Source organism: Prionailurus bengalensis, chromosome D3 (genome assembly GCF_016509475.1).
Source record: "Prionailurus bengalensis isolate Pbe53 chromosome D3, Fcat_Pben_1.1_paternal_pri, whole genome shotgun sequence".
Taxonomy (NCBI): Eukaryota; Metazoa; Chordata; class Mammalia; order Carnivora; family Felidae; genus Prionailurus; species Prionailurus bengalensis.
The window spans coordinates 26,459,997-26,480,143 of record NC_057356.1 but is presented as its reverse complement, the minus strand read 5'-3'; the positions used below and the strand labels follow the sequence as shown (position 1 = coordinate 26,480,143).

Below are 20,147 nucleotides of genomic sequence, written 5' to 3'. Positions count from 1 at the left end.
GGGATCAGGAACCAGAGTGTGTGGGGAACCCCGTTCAGGAAGCAGCAGAATGAGCCATCTTCAGCAGGCTATTAAAAAGGTGGTTCCCTAAGGGCTTCCAAGTGGGAAGGTGCCCCCCACCTCCAGGAAGGCCACATGGCTTTTAACAGAAAAAGGAAAGCACTTTCATTTTGCCTGTTTAAAGCAAAATCAGCCTTGAAATCAGTAATCACTAATACCATCTCAACGGTGTTTTAAGGCAAACTAGGTAATCACAAAATGAAATTTGTAGCTCATTCCGGAAGATACATGGAAATCGTATTCAAGTTCATGAACCTCTGGTATAGAAAGGAGTCAGATGTATCAGTATGCCCTTAATACAGAGGTTTGGACGATGCAGATTCAGTGTATAGATTATTCTGTTGAAACCTGACTATTTTCTGTGGAATTTAATGATTTTTTGTTTCTGTTAAGAAAGTGGATATAGATGTGGGGTGTTTTTTTGGCCAGTTTCTATTTTAATCAGTTGAGTGGTGAGTATACAGTGTATATAAAGAATCTAAATGGACCCAGTTATAGATCTGGCTTAGCACTGAGGAGTTTTCACAAGGGAACACAAGCATGTATCCAGCACTCAGATCAAGGGATAGAAAGTTAGTTGTATTCCTTGGGGCACCTGGGTGGCTCAGTCGGTTGAGCATCCAACTTCGGCTCCGGTCGTGATCTTGCCGTTTGTGAGTTTGAGCCCTGCGTCGGGCTTACTGCTATCGGTACAGAGCCTGCCTTCAGATCCTCTGTCCCTAATCTCTCTCTCTCTCTCTCTCTCTCTCTCTCTCTCTCTCTCTCTGCCCCTCCCCTGCTTATGCTCTCTCTCAAAAATAAACATTAAAAATAATAAATAAATTAATTAATTAATTAAAATAAAATAAAATAAAATAAAATAAAATAAAATAAAATAAAGTTACTCATATTCCCGAAGTCTTGTGCCTCTTCCAGTCACCTACCCTGCGCCCAGGTTAACTACTACCCAGATATCTAACACTGTCATTTAATTTGGCTTTGCCTGTGTTTGAACTTGGTATACATGTGCCCTCTCGCATCTGGCTTCTCTCACTCAGCGTGGCTTGTGAGATTCACCTGCATCATCGCACGTGGCCATGGTACATCCTGCGGCTACGTAGCAGAGGTCTGCAAGCTGCGTATGGCCGACGGACCAGATCTGGCTTGTGGCCTTTTTTTCTGTAGAGCCCATGGACTGGCAATGGGTTTTCCATTCCTGAGGCATTGTACGGAAAATAAACAAAGGATATGTGACAGAGGTGGCCTGGAGCCTGCAAAACTGAAAATAATTCGTGTCTAGCCCCTTGTACACAAACTTGCTGACCCTTGCTGTGTAGCATTCCCCCGCGTAAAGTGACCGTGGTTCACGCATCTGTTCTAATACCGGTAGACATCCGGGTTACTTTCCGCTTGGGGCTCCTTTGAACAGTCCTGCGAGGAGCATTCTCTTGCAGTTCTCTTAGTGCACGTTGGGTACGGGCTGCTGTGAGGTGTGCAGCTGGCGGTGGAAATGCTGACGCCTGGGGCTTGCAGACGGGGCCCAGTTTCGGCAGATGGCCCCAACCAGCTGCCAGAGTGGTTGTTGGCACCGTGCGCTCCTGGGTGCCGTATGTAGGGGTTCCGTTTACACCCTGTCTTTCCAGCCACTTGGCCTTGGTGGTCTTTTTGATTTTGCCCATTCTCTTGGGGTTTAGCGATAACACATTGTGAGGACACATCTCCTTGGTGACCGCTGATGCCCAGCACCTGTTCATCGGCTTGTGAGCCATTCGATGACCCTCCTATGTTTAGTGCCTTTATTGATTTGTTGGCTGGTTTATTCATTTATATTGTTATTATTACTCCTACTATTGCCGTTTTTTTGCCACTGCTCTGTTGGGTCGTTTGCCTTTTCCTTTATTGATTTATGAGAGCTCTTTACATATTCTAAGTATGAGTCCTTTCTGCGTGTATGGATTGCAGATATCTTTTCCTATCCTGTGACTTGCCTTTTTACTCTCTTGATAGTGTTTTCTGAAGGCCAGAAGTTCTTGACTTTATTTTTGTCCAGTTTAGCAGTACTTCCACCATTAGTGCTTTTGGGTGGCCTGAGAAATCTTTACTTACCCTGGGGTCACAAAGATACTCTCTTTTGCTTTCCTCTAGAAGATTTATTGTTTTCCCTTCAGATCTTTGTCTTCCTGAAGTTGACTTCAGTGTGTGGTGTGAGGTAGGGGTGGGCGTTCACATTCTGTTGTACAAATATCCATTTGTTCCAGCATATCGCGGAAGGGCCATCCTTTCCCCCCACCCTGTTGTGTCACTTTATCACAAATCAGTTGACCATTTGTGTGTGAGTCTATGTCAGGATTCTCTCTTCTGTTCTGTTGGTCTGTCTGTTCTTGGGCTACTACGACACTGTCTGATTTACTGTTGCTTTATAATAACTTTTGGGCACGTGAGTGGCTCAGTCAGGTAAGTTTCAGACTTTGGCTCAGGCCACGATCTCACAGTTCATGGGTTCGAGCCCCGCATCCGGCTCTGCGCTGACAGCTCAGAGCCTGGAACCTGCTTCGGATTCTGTGTCTCCCTGTCTCTCTGCCCCACCCTTGCTCACACTCTATCTCTCTCTCTCTCTCTCTCTGTCTCTCTCTCTCTCAAAAATAAACATTAAAAAAATATATATTTATATATATTATGTGTATTTATATATAATATACATAAATAAATATATGTAAATATATAAATATATAAAAATAAATATATATTTATATATAATATATAAAACATATATATTTATATATAATATATAAAACAAATATATATTTATATATAATATATAAAACATATATATATTTATATATAATATATAAAACATAAATATAAATATGAAAATATAGATCTATATAATATATATAAAATAATTCATATATATATATATACACACACACACACACACAATAAGTCTTAATATCTAGCACTATGACTTTTCTGGCTTTTTCTTCTAGAGTGAATTTTTCCTGGCTGTGCACATCTCCATATACATTTTGGAATCAGCTCGATTTTCACTTTAATTAAAATTGTAGCCGGGCGATGGGTGGCTCAGTTGGTTGAGCATCTGATATTGGCTCAGGTCATGATCAAACTTTGTGAATTCGAGCCCCGCATCGGGCTCGCTGCTGTCAGCGCAGAGCCTGCTTCAGATCTTCTGTTCCCGCGTCTCTCTCCGTCCCTCCCCCACTCCCGCTTGCACTCTCTCTCTCGAGAATAAATAAAACATTAAAAATTTTTTTTTAACTTGCATAGAATTTCTAGATTACTTTGGGGGAAAACTGACATCTTTACAATTGAATTATTCAGTGCCCGACTCTGATGTATTTTTCTATTTTGAAAGCTAGCTGCGTTCCCTTTTTATGCTCAGCGTCTCAAGACGGTAGTATAGATATTTCCTCCCACTGGGGTATGGTTCTTCCAACCTCAGAATCAGAGAGAGAAACGGATATTTGACTAGCCAGAACCAAAATGTAGAGCAACAGAGAGCCTGGCAGGGCAGCGATGTCTTTCTGCAGAGTCTGGGTCCTTTGAAGAAGCTGCAGATAGAAGGGTCATGGTTGAGTTGGCGAGAGACAAGACCTTTGAATTCATTTCCACTCTGTCCGTATGCATTTTGTCACGCAACCAGATCCGTTTTGGTGGGACGGTTAAGGTTCCTAAGGAGGGGTCTCTGCTTAAGGCACAGGGCAGCGGCATGGACGAAACCTGTGGATGCTCTCTGGTAGAAGATGTGCTACCCGGGACAGCTTTTGTTTTTCTGACAAACTGTGGCTTTTTTTTTTTTTCCTCCCTAGGACTGCCCTTTCATTGTCTGTATGACCTATGCCTTCCATACTCCAGATAAACTATGCTTCATCTTGGATCTGATGAACGGTGAGCAACACGCAGGAAGTCTGAGTGCAGGGAGAGACTTGGCCGTGATGTGAGACCTCAGCACACCCTGATCTGCACACGCCGGCAGTTTGGGTCTCTGGGATAATTGGGTTTCCCCCCGAAATTTAAGGAAACCTTCTGCTCTTCAAGTTTCCATTGAAATTCATTTTAAATTCCCCTCTGCGCCCTCCCAGTTTCTCACCAGGAAGTTTGCACTTTCCAGAAGAGATTTTCACAAACGACGTAAACTTCATCTTCTGGAAGGCAGCTGGCCTAGATCTTTAATTAGCTTGTTTCCTAACCCTCAACTTTTAGGAATGAAATGCCTCATAAGAACGTAGGCCAAAGATATATTAGGAAGCCGACTTTGAAGGACTGGCTGTGGGCCAGCCCGGCTTCTGGCTGGACGGACCCACCGTCCATTGGTCTTGTAAGCTATGAGTGCCGACAAAGTTCTAGCTAAAAAAGTAGCTTTCTAATGCTAGAGAGTGACACGGCACGTACTCAAAGCGTTTTCCGTAACAAGAGCTGACGTAAAAGCCATCCGGGACAACAAATGCACAGCTTCCTTTTTTGGAAGTTCATTTGAAGTTCGGTTACATTTGGAGGGTTTGACCCAAAGCCAGACCTATTCAACAGCGTGGAGGAATTTCACAGACGTTAATAGTGGGCCAAGAAGCCAGACACCATAGCACATATCCTGCGTGATTCCACGGTTAGCACTCTCAGAACGGTTAAGATGAACGGATGGTGGAAGGTCAGATTGAAGTCCCCTTGGCCTAACCAAGGGGCCAGGGGTTGAGGCATTGACAGGGAAGGGCACGGGGCCTCTGGGATCCTGCACATCTTACATCTTGACCTGCCAGTGGTTCTACAGGAACACGTGTGTGTGGAAGGGAAGGTGCTTACAGAAGCAGGGGCCATACAGTGGGCACACGTGAACTTTTCTAGATCAGTGGAAGCTATTCCTTGACAGCTTATGAGAACATTCCCTTATCCTGTTGGTGGCATTCTCTTACTGTGTAACTTGAGCCCATATGGTAATGGATTTTTTTCCAAACGTTTTATTATGGAAAACTACAAACACAGGGCAAAACTGAAGAAATTGTACGGGAGACACCCAAATCCCCACCTACCTGGATTTCACCAGTTATAATTTTACGGTTGCATCCGCTTTATCATCTGTCTCTTGGTATGATCGTTTTGTTTGTTTGCTCATTCATTTATTGTCCCCGGAGCCAGTTGCCAAGCCGGCTACTGGGTCAACCATGTCATGACCTGTTCATTAGACAGGAAGTTAGTGATCCAAGCAGGTTAGCTTGCGAGGGTACATGTGGGAGCTGGATTCCCAGTCTGCGAATGATGGCTTCGTTGTCTATTGCCGTGGCCACCCACCCCTGCATTTAAGTGTTAACAATGTATAAGCTTCCTCTGTACTCTGGAAAGTGTTTTGTCAGACTAGGCAAGTCAAAGACAGATACATACGAAGCAGGAGCCAAGTTTGCCTTTTTGTACTGGGTCCTAACGATTTAGGATGACGTTTTTTGTTTCTTGCAAATTAACATGCTTTGCCTTGACCTGTCCTTCTCTGATTCCAGGGGGCGATTTGCACTATCACCTTTCCCAGCATGGGGTCTTTTCTGAGAAGGAGATGCGGTTTTATGCCACCGAAATCATCCTGGGGCTGGAGCACATGCACAATCGGTTTGTTGTTTACAGAGATTTGAAGGTAAGGCAGTCTGGTTTCGGGATCTGGGCGGTAGGTATGGCGGTCGCGGGTGTCCAGACGGTCCCTTCTCTTTCATAGGACCTGCCGTTTTCCTCATCTGAGCCCCGGGGACGTCACCTCTGTGTGGTATCCATCTGTCCAGACCCTAAACCCTGTTCCAGGAACTCCCTTCCTTCCTAGTTGTCACTGTCCACCCCGTGTGTCCTACCCTGCCTGGTGCAACACACATACTAACTCAAAAGTTTTTCATTGGTTAATGAATGAAAAGCAAGCCAGCAGTTACTTGGTGTTGCCGATTTTACAATTAATTGTAACGCACTTAATGTTCACTAAGCAGCCGATTCGGCCATGGCTCTATGTCAGAACTCGTGATGTTCAAAACTGAACAAGCAAAGAACATGCATCTTCTGGGATTCATACACCGGTAAACTGAGGCGTAGAACGGCCGAGCCACAACTCCTTTGAGGCAGGGCCAATCAGCCTGCAGAACTTTCCCCCCTCAGGCCACTCTGAGAGTTTCACACTGTTTTAAGACTGTGTTCAAAATCACCAACAGATTTGTAGATCCTTGAACTGCAGAGCCCTAGACTGTTGGTGCCTGGGCTTCTCCACTCTCACTCTCCCTGGACTGGGAAGAAAAGGCAGTGAGTGCATTCCGAGTCTCCCCCTTCTGAACCACGATGCTCGGTCCTGGGTTCTGCGTTTATGAGGGAGCTGGGGTTTTGCTCAGTATGTCCATAGGGACACTTGTGGTGAGAAGACCGGGATAGAGACAAAAGAGACCTTGACAAATGATAGAAATGATCAGGCAGATACATAAATGGGCACATGATGACACAAAGAAAAACGAGAGGAGAGACAGTCTCCCAAACAGAGAAAGCAGTCCGGGAGGACGTGTTTGCCTCCTCTTTCAGATTCCTTCTGGAACAGACCCAGGGCCACCGACTGAAATGTACAGCTTATGCTCCTTTTCTCTAAGTAGCTATGTTTTGATCGGCCACCTTAGCTTTTTAAAGTTACCTTCTAAGAATCTAAAAGATGGTATTTTCTTTTTGAGCCTCTTGGCTTTTTTTTTTTTTCTTCACAAAATGCTTTGTACAAGTTAAGGCTTTCTGCAAGGTTACAGAATTACTCCCTTAGTTTTCATCTGAGCATGAAGGAGACAAAAATATATTTTCATTGAATTAGAAATAATTAGGTAGTGGTTGGCACCTGACAGTTTGTTCCCCTGCTCCGTGAGTTTTGCAGGAGAATACAATACATGCTGAAGGCCCTTGAAGCCCTATTGTAAAACATTTTAATTTAAATCTATAACCGGTCTCTAATCATCTCTATGCTGTATCTTGTTTTTGTTTTCGAAGCTATTTAGTAGGCAGTGGTATTATTTAATTTCTATTCAAACTGAATTCTAGTCACTCATGATTATTCATGCTTTAGTTTTATAATAGCATGCCATTATTTTTATTTCAAGCAAAACAATAGTTGATCTCCAGCAGAAAAATATTAAGATGACTGTAATTCAGCGTGTATTAGGGAGAGGAGCTTTGTTTTCCTTGCTCATGCCGGCTAAATTCAATGTCAGTGGATATATGTCATCGGAGTTGTGCTGAGAACCACAGTGGGTCATTCGGTAGGGTTCTGTGTTCTGATTACGCACTCACAGGCGTGCCGTTCGAGATCGGTGTGGCACTGTGGAGTGTTCTGGTTTCTTAGGTCAGTGTTTGTACATTCTCGTGAGGTTCCTTTCTGTTCCGTGCCTCGTGGCCTCATTCCCAGAGCCCTTTGTGGGTCACAGAAGCCAAGAAGCTGGTGGGCTCACTCCCTTTGTGGAGAGGCGCGCTGCTCTGGCCGGGCCACAGTCCCCACGGGGGAAAGGAACTACTTTCTATCTGATGAACTGTGGTCATAACCACCGCCCCCCCGCCCAAAACTCCCTGCCCTGTGTCTCCTTATCTCATGAGTAGGCTCCTTTGTGTCTGTCATTGCCACTTTCCTGCTGGACTTGAACGTGAAAAGGGTTACTTTCCGTGTTATACCCCACTCGGATGTGATAGTATGGAACTTGTGTTTAGATGAAATTGTAAGTTACCAAGTGCGTATAGTTTCAGAAATTCTCAAAGCCCGGTGACAGTCTGGGGACTCTTGAAGATCATCTTGTCTTTCTCTTTAGCCTGCAAATATCCTCTTGGATGAACACGGACACGTCAGGATATCCGATCTCGGTCTTGCCTGTGACTTTTCCAAAAAGAAGCCACATGCGAGTGTGTGAGTACCACATCAACTCTCTTCACTCCTGTTTGTCTCCACGACACGTTGATTCGCTCAGGCCCCGATCTGGTCACTTGCTCCCCCTGCTTTTTCTTGCTAGAGGTGATTCTTAATATGTGATCATGCTGGGAGGGGGGCAGGTCCCAAATCCCTGGCGATGGGAGACGAGATAAGCAGGGAGCGTGGATGGACCCAGAGAGCGATGTCAGGGGCCGGGGTATCTCTGCAGCACACCCGAGCCCACGATGGCAGGGTGACCCTCGTCAGTTCACCTGCCTGACCGCAGTCTTCTCCGTAAAGTAGAGGCAGTAGCAAATGCCTGCAAGTTGTCTGTCCTACGGATAAGGGAAGTCTCTGTGCCTGGGAAGGTGCAGAGGCATCTGTGTGGAACGCTCCAAGGGAGGCCCAGAGGTCGAGTGTCTCTCTCCAGCTACTTTTCTCCTTCATTTGCAAAATGGCTTTTTTTTTTCCCCCGAAGGGAAATTAGGAAATTAGGAATCTTTTTTCTTTTCTTTTCTTTTCTTTTTTTTAATTAAAAACACAAATCATCTGCTTGCAGGTCATGGTAGACTGGAGCATTTATTACATCAGTCCTCCAGCAGACCATGTGGAGGGATCCCCGTGCCCCGCAGCCCCCAGCCAGCACCCGACCCCTCCGCATGCTCCCTCCCCCCTCCTCGCTCCCCCAGAAGCTCGAACACAGGGGCATAAAGCTACCACACCAGGGCTCCGCAGAAGCAGAATGACACGTCATTTCTGTTTCTTTGGCTATCAGTTTATCTGAGTGGAAAGTGTAGACATGTGTGCGGTCTGTGGAAGAGCAGATGCGTGTTGCTTTTATCCTTTCTCTTTGTAAATGGATCACTCTCAGCACTGAAATCTTGGAAAATTACATTTTCATTGTCCACCTTGAGCTAACATTCATCTCTGTGGTGAATGGGCCTGACGAAACTCCCCGGGGTCTCCTGTCACGCATCCGTACAGAAACTAAAGCCCAGACCCTTCTTTTTGTGGGTCTAGAGGTGGCCCTGCATGGCAGTGTTGGAGGAGGGCCTGCGGTAAATCAGAAGCGCCTTGTGAGGCCCCGATCAGATGTGAACGGAGGAAAGCACCGATTCTGTAAACACGTTTCCCCCTTCCCTCAGAAGCCGGGGTGCTGTGATAACAGCGTTCGCATTTTGCCGGCACTTTACAGTTACGAGGCCAGAACCTGTGGTCGTATAAGCTTCTCTCGGCAAGTTCATCAGACATTTTTAAGAGGGTTGTTTGAATTTTTAATGCTGCAGCCATTTGGTATGCTAATTTCTTCAATTTAGTGTGGCCGCCACTGAATACGAATCCGAGAGCTCAGAAAAGTTAATCTTGCAAAGGAATTAACTTGCAGCGATGGGATGGCGTTATTTATTTCCTTACAGAGCTGCACCCGCTTCTTACTGTAATTCACCTGTTGGCCCCAGGAGGCGGGCTGTTCTCAAGATTCCAGCAGCAGCTACAAAAAGGGGTAGGCGTGGGAAGGTTGGTTTCTACACTTACATGATCATAGTGAGGCCACTATAAAAAAAAGATAAAGGCGCAACCAGATCCTTTTTTTTTTTAAGTAGAGGGGGCATGACTGGGATAGGAACAGGCTTCTGAGTCAGCAGATCTGGGTTCGAATCCTCTTCCAAGCCGTGCTTCCCTTTTCCCCTCTCTAAAAAGGACATAACAACGAAGTTTATTTCGTCTGATTGTTGGTGAGGGTCAAGTCAACCGACTAATACGGCAAGTTTTTATGTGACATTGGCCAGGTGCTAGGGGCAGGCAGTGCTGTGGGGACCCCTTGGAGCCGGCTGTGCGGGAGGTGGCCCTTGAGTGGGTGGTGGCGTGCCAGGAGCCACAGTGCTCACCGTGTCAGTCATCGGTTGAACATCTGCTGTCCCAGGGGTGCTCAGCTGCTGTGAATACGCTACGATCTTCATAGAAGCACCAGACGTTATAGGTAGAATTATCTACTTTATGCTACGGTCCCTGAAGTCCAGAGAAATCAAGGTCACAGCCCTGGCACATTGTGGGGCTAGAATTACAGTCCAGTTCGGTCTCCAGAGCTTATACTCGTGCTCTGGAGTATAAGTCTCCCGGAGGCTCGATGAGTAATTTAGGGCCAGAATTTCACCCTGGACTTGGTTTCTCGAGTCTTTTCAAAACTGTAGATGTGATCCTTGGACTCCACATAGCTGGTCCACCTACAAGAAGTGTTGTGGTTGAGGTCCCCAGTTTGGGCTTAGGTTTAGTCCATTTAATGACGGGATCAAGAATTATTGTAAATGGAAAGTTAACTGTGCAGTGGCCCCGAAAAGTCAAAAACTTCTGTAATTGAACAGATTACCAGTGCCCGATTTGAGTTCCAGCTTATTTGCTGTAAGAACACAAAGTTGCATCTCATGTCACAGTGTTCTCAAAACCTTCACGTGTTCTTTCAGTATTTGTAGTAGTTCGGATCGTCAGGGGACAATGTTGTCAGGAAGCATCAGTAGCTGCCGTGCGGGCAGAGTCAGAAAGCCATGGGGGCAGGTGGACCGGTATTTGGCTCCAATTGTGGCCAGTGTCATCATCTTAGAGAGCTGATCTGCATTAACCTATTGTGTTTACCCTCGCTGTACTTTCCCTTTCCAGAATTGGGTTCTGATCCCAAGAATCATAGGCTCACAATTCACGACAAAGGTCTGTCCGGGCAACACTGAAATTAACCCTTCCCAGAGACTGATTTGGAGACCCCTCATAGAAATCTCCAGTACCCTCACAGCGTGGCTAGGTGACCTTATGCCATCAGACTTTGGATTCCGGATGGTGGGGCTACTGCTGGTGCTGGACCCGCCTGTGAAGGACCAGCGCCCCTGTTCACTGTCTGAGAGCAGCCTTCCAAATAGAACTCGTTAGAGAGCTCTGGGCACAGTGCTGATCCTGGGTCAGTAATGATCATGAGTGATCCAGGAGCACTTTCTGAGCAGATTCTCAGTGAGCATAACTTAAAAGTGATTATAATAAGAGTAGAGATTAAAGGCCCTGACGTGGATTGAGTTCTTCTGTGCCAGGACTGTTCTTAACCCATCACGTATATGTAATCCACACGGCAACCTTGCGCAATGAAGTGTTGTCTTATCACCCATCTTGTCTGGGAAGAAGATCAGTGAGAGGTGGACAGGTTGGAGGGTGTAGCTTTTGCAGGTGCCCTTTCGGGCTGCGTCTTTGCAAGCCCCCATGAGCCCCCTCTTGCTCTCCTAGATGGAACAGTGCACACTCGGATCCTTAAGGAGGAGCCCAGAATCGACCAATGGGAGGGGATTCGAAGTTGCAGAAGAGTGCAAATTGCAGATTAAACGGTTGTCCTCCCAAATCTTTCAGCTTCTGAAAAGCATCCTCACATTTGCTTAGCTGGGTCCTCTGACCTGTCGGTAGCCCTTAAAACCTGACACAGGGTTTCTCTATCTTTTTTGCTTTTTAAAAATTTTTTTTAAGTTTATTTTAAGAGAGAGAGAGTGGGGGGCAGGGCGTGGGACAGAAAGAGAGAGATCCCAAGCAGGCTGTACGCTGTCAGTGCAGAGCCCAACGCAGGGCTTGATCTCACAAACTGTGAGATTTTGATCTGAGCTGAGATCAAGAGTCAACCACTTAGGGGTGCCTGAGTGGTTTAGTCAGTTAAGCATCCAACTTCGGCTCTGGTCATGATCTCCTGGTTCGTGCATTTGAGCCCCGCATCAGGCTCTGTGCTGACAGCTCGGAGCCTGGAGCCTGCTCCAGATTCTGTGTCTCCCTTTCTCTGTCCCTCCCCTGCTCACATTGTCTCTCTCTCTCTCTCTCTCTCTCAAAAAATGAATAAATGTTAAAAAAAAAAAAGTCGGATTCATAACCTACTGAGCCACCTGGGTGCTCTGGATTTCTCTGTCTTTTGTACCTGCCAGCTTGTGCCCCTCTTCTTCCCCACTCCCTCAGGGTCTGTCGCTGTCTCTGTGAGTAAGTAGCCCCCATGCTTACCATGTGTCCGCCCAGGTCCTCAGCACAGAGGGTGGCACCACACAGGAGGGATGTCCCCATCCCTTCTGGTCCGTGGCACCACCTGTAGGTGCCCGCTTATCGTCCCCTCCCCCACTTCACCTCTGCCCCTTGCGCATCCTCACTGGAGCTCTGGACCGGGCAGGAGACCCTCTAGCTCTCCATCGCGGTAGTGCAGGAAGACCAACATGGTTCAGATTTCCCCTCCCAGACCGGACCTTGCGTTCTCTCACGTTTACCTCATACTGTCATTTGTTTATATTCACTCCTACACTAACGAAGACGGAAACGGTCGATTTCCCATTGGGTGCTGCATGGCTTGCGTTGGGCGGGATCCCCATCGTCCCCTCTGCCTCCTTTACGGCCGCTGCCATTTAACAAATGGCGTCTGAACCCCTTGTCAAGCTGTTGACATTTCCTAAGGTAGGCATGCCTTCCTAACTGCGTGTACACTTTCTTCTCCCTAGTGGCACCCATGGGTACATGGCTCCTGAGGTGCTGCAGAAGGGGACGGCGTATGACAGCAGTGCTGACTGGTTCTCCCTGGGCTGCATGCTTTTCAAACTTCTCAGAGGGTGAGTGAACCGCATCCTTTTCAAACTGCTGCCATGGCGTGTCCCGGGATCAGAATCCAGACTGGTTAGACATCACTGGGCCTCACATCCTCTTGGATCACACATGGTAACCTGGATGATGACCCTGGCTCTTCCTGCGTCGTGGAAGGGAGAGCTTTGTGCCCGGAAACTTTTAGGCAGAAGCTTACAGGTTCATATTTTTGTTCCATGCCAACACATTCAAACCTAAGAAAAAAAAAAAAAGACTGCTTTGAAATAGCCCCATCGAGGACCCTGATTTGGGAGCACAAGTGTTATTTTAAAATGTGAATCACTGAAGAAGGTAGGATACTTTTTCTTCCACTAGGAATCAGTTACTCATGATTGTCTCACCCACGTAATGCATTTTGAGGGTCACAAGAAAGGACCCAAGATCCAAAGCAAACTGATTTTAAAAGCATGCATTTATTCGTAAGCATGCTGAAGTTAATTTGTGCCTTTTTTTTTTCTCGAACACAAAAATGAAACTGCGTAATTCTGTGTTTTTAATTAATCGGTGTTAGTTCTCAGCCACCAAAGATGGTGAAATAGAGCGGAAGGATTATGAAATGAAAGCACTGTCAAAATATGTTCTCCCTTTGAACACAACGATTATGTTAACACTTCCATTAATGTTTAAGAATTTGCAGCCAACTGGAGTGGGACTCTTGAAGTTTTGCAAATATGGTTTTGGTTATTCCTCATTCACAAATATACAGAAAGCACTTCATGTTAAAATTTCCTGGTCAGGGTTCCCCCTCTCATGGTTCTGCTGTGAAACGGGTCTGGTCGTTTGCTGGGCTTTTCACATTTCTACCGGGAAGCCTCGTGGAGCACGGCCACATCTTCTCATGGTGTTTAGCACATGCCACAGGGCGGCTGGACTCCATGTTTCCCCCCAGATTAGGTTCCAAGTGCCCTGGCCGCTTCCCCAGGACCCTGGTAATCGAGTTGTTCTCTGCTCCCGGTTTTCACTGGGGAACTTAAATTGTGTTATTTCTCAGAGAGTCAAGCCCTGTTGGGCCTTAATTGAATTACTGTATTTGTGGAGCCTGGATGGGCCTAATTCACGTCATCGGACTCGCTGACCTAATTAGAGAGTTTCTGCAAGACAGACCAGAGAAAACCACTTCCCACGTGAGATGTGGGGAGTGGGAAAGCCTCCGCACGCGTGGTGAGTGTGTGGAGATGCGCCCGGGTCTCTGGACATCCTCTGGAGATGGGGTTGGAGGTGTGGACTCCACACTCACAAAATTGTGAGATGATGAAATTCTGTGCATCGGCGAAACCATTGCATACGCCAAGTCCAGATTCAAAAATCAACAGTAACATGTCACAGGGGAAATGAAACCTGCAAAGCCAGGCATTCAGGGCTTTGTTCACTTCTTTGGTCTGTTTATAATAACGTCCATGCATGTAGATTGGGGATGATCTGGTGTGACACCGCTTTTAAAAAGATCAGGAAATTTAATTACTAACAATATGCCAGCACTGTGATTTGGGGCTAATAAGGTGAATCTGGGGGCGCCTGGGTGGCGCGGTTGGTTAAGTGTCCAACTTCGTCTCAGGTCATGATTTCCTGGTGCATGAGTTCGAGCCCCACGTCGGGCTCTGTGCTGACAGCTCGGAGCCTGGAGCCTGCTTCCGATTCTGTGTCTCCCCCCTCTTTGCCCCTCCCCCGCTCACATTCTGTCTCTCTCTCTCTCTCAAAAAAAAAAAAAAAACATTAAAAAATTAAAAAAAAAAAAGTGAATCCAGTTGTATTTAGCCCCAATTCAGATTGGGAGTACCAAATTGGGAGGTTTCATTCTTCGTGAAGTCTGTGATCGGGCCTGATGGGGAAGTGTGGCTTCCTGTCCAGAGGAGTCCTGGCTGGCGGGAAGACATCCAGAGGGGTTCCCCAAGGAGGGGATGGATGAGACGAGGGGACAACGGTGACAGACCTCAAAACCATGGCTCCTATGGAAAGGTAGGAAGAGCTAAGTACAAGGCTTAGGGGGGCCCTAATGGCTTCTGGCTGGTGGAGGGTCCATCGTCAGGGAGGGGCTATATGCATGCTGCACTGCTCCCAGGAGCAGGCATTTAAGGAGGGGAAAGATTTCACTTGGACACAAGAATGCCCACTGGAGCATTTGAAGGAGTGTTGTACCTCACAGGTAGTGAGGTCCCCGTCACTGCTGGGGGACCATCCTTTGAGTCTGGCACAGAAAGAATCCTTCCAGTGTATAATAGGACCAGATGAGTCTTCCCCAGTAAGATTTATGATTTTTTTTAATGTTTATGTATCTTTGAGAGAGAGTGTGTGAGCAGGGGAGGGGCACAGAGAGAGTGGGAGACAGAGAATCCAAAGCAGGCTCCACACCTCCAGCACAAAGCCCAATGCAGGGTTTGAACCCACAAACCATGAGAACGTGGCCTGAGCCGAAATTGGATGCTCAACCGACTGAGCCACCCAGGCGCCCTGGGGTTTATGATCCTACGCCATCCTTTGCATTCCTTGTTTGGAAGCCATTCACAGGAAGGACAGAGCACTGAAACCGAAGGGCAGGGAGACGTTGTTTGATTGATGTGATTTCGAGTAAATTTGGTAAACATTTATCGAGTACCTGCAATATGCAAGAGGCTGTGCTTGGTGCTCTGGGGAGAGGAAGGGAGGGAAGGAGGAAGCCACATCGGGTCCGTAAGGAGCTGGCGGGAGAGTAGAGATGTCTACACCCAGGAGCAAGGCCAGCCACAGTGTCCGGGGGCACGAAAATGGGTCCCAGGGCTAACTTGGGAGAGCGGGGCCAATTCCACGCAGGAGATGCTCTGTGAAGCGAGCTTGAAAGAGGATGGCGATTCCAAGACTGGGGCAGAGTAGACACGTTTTCTTCAGGGAGCAGACAACGCTGGGCAGTTTGCCTTTCCCCAGCTGTGACCTGGGCGGGGCGGGTCACTGACAAGAGGATGGAGAGTGTGCTCGGGGAGAAGGTTGAGGAGATTGGGTGGAGATCGGAGAGCCTAGAACACTGTGCCGGGGAGTTGGGGCTTTGCTCTCGAGGCCCCGGAGCCTGGAGGCTTTTATGCAAAGGAGGGACACAGCTGGGGTGTCTGTCAGAAGAAGGTGACTGGACAGAGGGAGACTGGGACAGGTGCAGGGACCCAGGCGAAAAACCAGGAGCACTCAAGCTAGCCCTGTAGCCCCGGGACCAGGAAGGGGGCAAGTGGTGGACCTATCTTGCTAGGCTGAGGGGTGGGGGTGGCAGTTGCTGTTTTTCCAGATGGGTGCTCAGATACGGAAGCTAAGGGGTCAGATTCGAGGTAGCTGGGGCGAGAGTGACGTCATTACCAGAATCCGTGGTTGTCGGTGGTTCCTATTAAACTGATGTTTATTGAGGGACCTTCAGGAGCAAAACACCGTACTGGGGTCAGCAGGGGAAGGGGCTGTGCCCAGGAGGCTTCATCCCCTTCAGCTGCAGATGAGGGGACAGTGTCACCTGTTCCACTTCGCAAGGTCGTGTGTGGGGAAGACATGGAAAGTATGTCTGGAAGTGACCTATTCAGTTTTCACTGGCCGCCTAGAAGGGAGCCCTGAGCAGCTAGCTGGGTTTTTTTCTGACACAAGGGGCTGAGGAAGCAAGGCAGCAGGGCAGGGGGATGAGGGGGAGAGCACCGACCCACAGGCCCTGCCCCCCTGCTTCCTGGTGTGCTCACAGGACAGCCACTGTTCAGGTCCTTACAGAATGGACCCGATGCCTTGCCAGCCGCTGCTCAGCGCTCGGCCACCACCCCAGGGGCGCTTGGCAATGCCCGGAGACGTTTTTTGTTGTCACAGCTTTGGAAAGGGCTACTTCTGACATCTGGCAGGTGGGGGCCAGGGATGCTGCTAAACATCTCACAGTAGTCAGGACGGGCCTCGCTGCCCCAGCAAAGCGTTGCCCAGCCCAAAAGGTCAATGGCACTGAGGATGAGGTCTGCTCTTAGCCTGTCTCTTCCTTCCCATGCCCGTGCAGTGAGGTTGAACAGGTGGTCACCAACATTCTGTGGTGGAATGCTTCCTTACATGGACCCGCGTGTCCCCACTGCCTCTGCTGAAACACTGGTCTGCACCCCCCACTTTGCCTCGACACCCTAGAAGAACACCGCAGGGCCTGAGGGAAAGGAGCAAGCTGTCCCAGCTTGAGCTCGCGTTCTGCACCCTTGGACTCACAGTGATGGACCGAGCCGTTCAGAAGCCATGTGTCCGGGAGGTGTCACTGTTTCTCCCTCAGATGACTTTGTCTGGTATTGAACATGTGTCCTTGTTGCAAATGTGTGGGATTGCTGTCATGATCCTCCAACTAGATTTCAGATGTCTGTTAAGGAAAAGAATTGATGTGACAGTGGCTTTGATCCTAAACTTGTCACCACCGATGGTCTGTCCCCGAAGCTGTCAGATGCAGGGAAAGAGCCTGGACGGTGCTCTGGGGACAGCTGAGCTCTGCCCGAGGTTACTGAGATTGTTCCTGTACGGAAGAAACAGGGAATGTTTATAAATATTTTGGCAGCTACTGGCTTAGGTTCAAAACTCCTATTTGACATAACGTATGATCTTTTTCGTATTCTAAAATTAATTTTTGGCATAAGAGTTTTGAATCACTCGTACTTAGAAATGTACTGCTTTTGAGCTCATTGTTTCACTGAGTGTGATGTGTGTGTGTGTGTGTGTGCGCGCGCATGTGTGTGTGTTTTCCCAGCATTTCCGACATCTTGAGCGATTTCCCAACTCTTTGGGGGGAAATTTGCAGCGCTCCCACTCGGTCTGTAATTCACAAGCCACATCTGACCACCACACATGTGAATTTCTTCCTGCGGCACTTCCCGGCTGCAGCCAGCGTGTTGCACGCCCTGCAGGGAGAAGCGGCCGCCCTGCTAGCTGCCGGCGGGCCGGATACCCTCTCCTATTTAAAGCGGCTGCATCAGGGAGCGGAGCAGCTGCAAGGCACACAGGATCTGTGGGTACCACGTGCCTCCCTCAGAGCGGAGATCGTTACTGTCGTAGGGTCTCTTTAACGTTTTCCAAAATAGACACAGCGTCTTTGGCTTTGTGCACAAAGAATAATCAAGACTACATTGGAAACAGATGTGCAGCGCGATTTTGAACTTGAAAGACCAAACTTTCTCAGTGCCGCAAGCCCAGAACCGAATCGCTGAAAAGCATTTCCGACCATTTTGTATGCAGTCGGGCACGGACTAGCTATGTTTCTAGCACGGGACCGGGACAGGGTTCATGCGCTGGAAATGGGTTTGGCCCCACTGACTTTAACTCCGCTCCCCCCTGCCAGCCTCCCTCTGGTCCCATGAAAGACGTTTTAAATTTAGCACAGAGCATTTCTGTCAGAACACAGCAGGCCTTCTCTGCAAGGGTCAGGGCACAGCCCTTTCCTTCCGGCGGCAGACGCAGGCAAGTGCATGGGGGTCGGGAGCGGGAGTGGGGTCCCCCGGCACCGCACACAGGAGCCAGACCGGCAGGAGCTGCCACAGTGCCAGGAGATCCGCACACAGTCCCTTTTCATGGGTTCAGGGGCTTTGTGGGGTGGAAACAGCCATGTCCAGCAGAGAGGCTAACGTTTTAGTAAGATTTAATAAGCGTTTATTCTTTTTCTCTTGAACTATGGACGTGTTAATATCTCTGTGTCTTTTGCAGAGGAGAGTGATACAAGTAATGGGTTTTTTTAGATGTTACTATCTTATAAATAACAGATACCATTTGACAAGTGCCATTTGTTGTTATATCCTATTTGCTTTTTTTAAATGTTTACTTTTGAGAGACAGAGAGAGAGAGCAAGCATGAGCATGAACAGGGGAGGGGCCCAGAGAGAGGGAGACACAGAATCCAAAGCAGGCTCCAGGCTCCAAGCTGTCAGCAGAGCCTGACAGGGGGCTGGAACCCACAAACTGTGAGATCATGACCTGAGCCAAAGTCAGACACTTAACCGGCTGAGCCACCCAGGTGCCCCCATTATTTGCTTTTTCAATGCAGTAATTTTGCATTTTTATTTTTGGACACGAAGAGGTTGAAAAGGACATTTCCAGCCAAAATCTAGTTTAAAGATTAGCGTATGTTTGCTTAACCCTAACTCACCTTGTTTTATATTTTATTACTTTCAAGAGATGGAAATTACTTTCAATTCTGTTGCATGATAAGGAGGAAAACAAAGCATTAGAGTGCCCTCTCTTGTACAAAATGAACATTAAAATCCTTAAAATAATAAAGGCTCTGAAATGTAATAATCTTTTCCAAGAGATGATTCAGTGCAGACTTCTCTAATTCAGCAGGATGGTCAGAGCGGTAGTAATAAGTAGTGAGTGGACAAATACAAGGATTAGTTCCTTTCCTAAATCACATTCATTTATGTGCTCAGTATTCTAGCCCACTGAAGACACTTCCAAATATTTTATAGAGTATCTTGCCTCTGATTATGTTATATATGCCTTAGAAATAAATCTGTAGGATTTGTAATTTTATGGGCCTGTCTTGCTATATAAGAAAACTCATTTGTGTGTGTGTGTGTGTGTGTGTGTATCTTCTTTAATTTTCAAATAAATAAAGAAGGCCAGGATTTTGTAATTTGCATGTTTACTGGTCTCTTTTGATAAGATTTCCTTTAAAAGCCAGCTTCTCTGGGGTTTTCACAACAGGGTAAAGAGGAAGAGTGATTTGTTTTTACACAGTTTATCCAGCAGGCATTTGTTGGATAAAGTAAGATTCATCTTCATGAAGTTCACGAACGACTGCTGGATCAGCCCCCTCCGGCACACTGCCGCCTACTACCGGCATCTCCATTGTTTGGTTGTCCCCTTCGCTGTTTCCGAGATGCGACCTTAGGCCCATTTGCAGATGAAGAAATCGCTGCTGATGGTTTCCATGACTGGCTCACAGCCAGTAAACACCCCAGTCACGACCTTGAATCCAGGTCTGCCGACTCCTAGATTTGGGGCTCTCCCAAAGTAAAACATGAGTGAGCAGCTCTCAGAGCCATGGATGGCCTGGGGGCACTGGGTTAGTTTCTGTCTGTTATCATCAAAGGAAGGTATTGCTTAAAGTTACGGGGCTGTTCCCCTTGGTGTGTTTTGTTTCCACTACAGTTCTCTGTGGGGTTTTTTTGTTTTTTGGGTTTTTAAAATTTTTTTTAAGTTTATTCATTTTTGAGAGAAAGAGACAGAGTGTGAGCAGGGGAGGGGCAGAGAGACAAGGAGACACAGGATCCGAAGCAGGCTCCAGGCTCCGAGCTGTCAGCACACAGCCCGACGCGGGGCTCGAACTCACAAACCAAGAGATCATGACCTGAGCCGAAGTCAGACATTTAACCGACTGAGCCACCCAGGCGCCCCTCTAACAATATTTTAAAATATCTTGGGGAATATGTTTGCTGATCAGCCCCCCCTTTCAGAACCTAACGCACCCCAACACCAGTGTTTCTCTGGAAACGGTAAATGTGTATGGCTTTGGTGTTTCTGTAGTTTCGGATGAACGGTGACAGAACGCAGTCCTCTCTGCAGGCGTGAGCCGGGGACGCGTGTGTGCTGAGAATCCCGGTACCACATCATCACAGAGTGTTGTT

General features: G+C 47.6%; 1 protein-coding gene across 3 annotated transcripts in view; it reads left to right on the top strand.

Annotated features, from left to right (window-relative positions):
- The window catches only part of GRK3 (G protein-coupled receptor kinase 3), a 126,331-nt gene that overhangs the window by 89,497 nt on the left and 16,687 nt on the right, over positions 1-20,147 (top strand). For all 3 annotated transcript variants that reach the window (XM_043558071.1, XM_043558074.1, XM_043558073.1), the window contains 4 exons: positions 3,867-3,945; positions 5,544-5,674; positions 7,845-7,939; positions 12,439-12,546. In XM_043558071.1, coding sequence (XP_043414006.1) covers positions 3,867-3,945; positions 5,544-5,674; positions 7,845-7,939; positions 12,439-12,546 — 413 coding nt within the window. The remainder of the gene's footprint in view (positions 1-3,866; positions 3,946-5,543; positions 5,675-7,844; positions 7,940-12,438; positions 12,547-20,147) is intronic.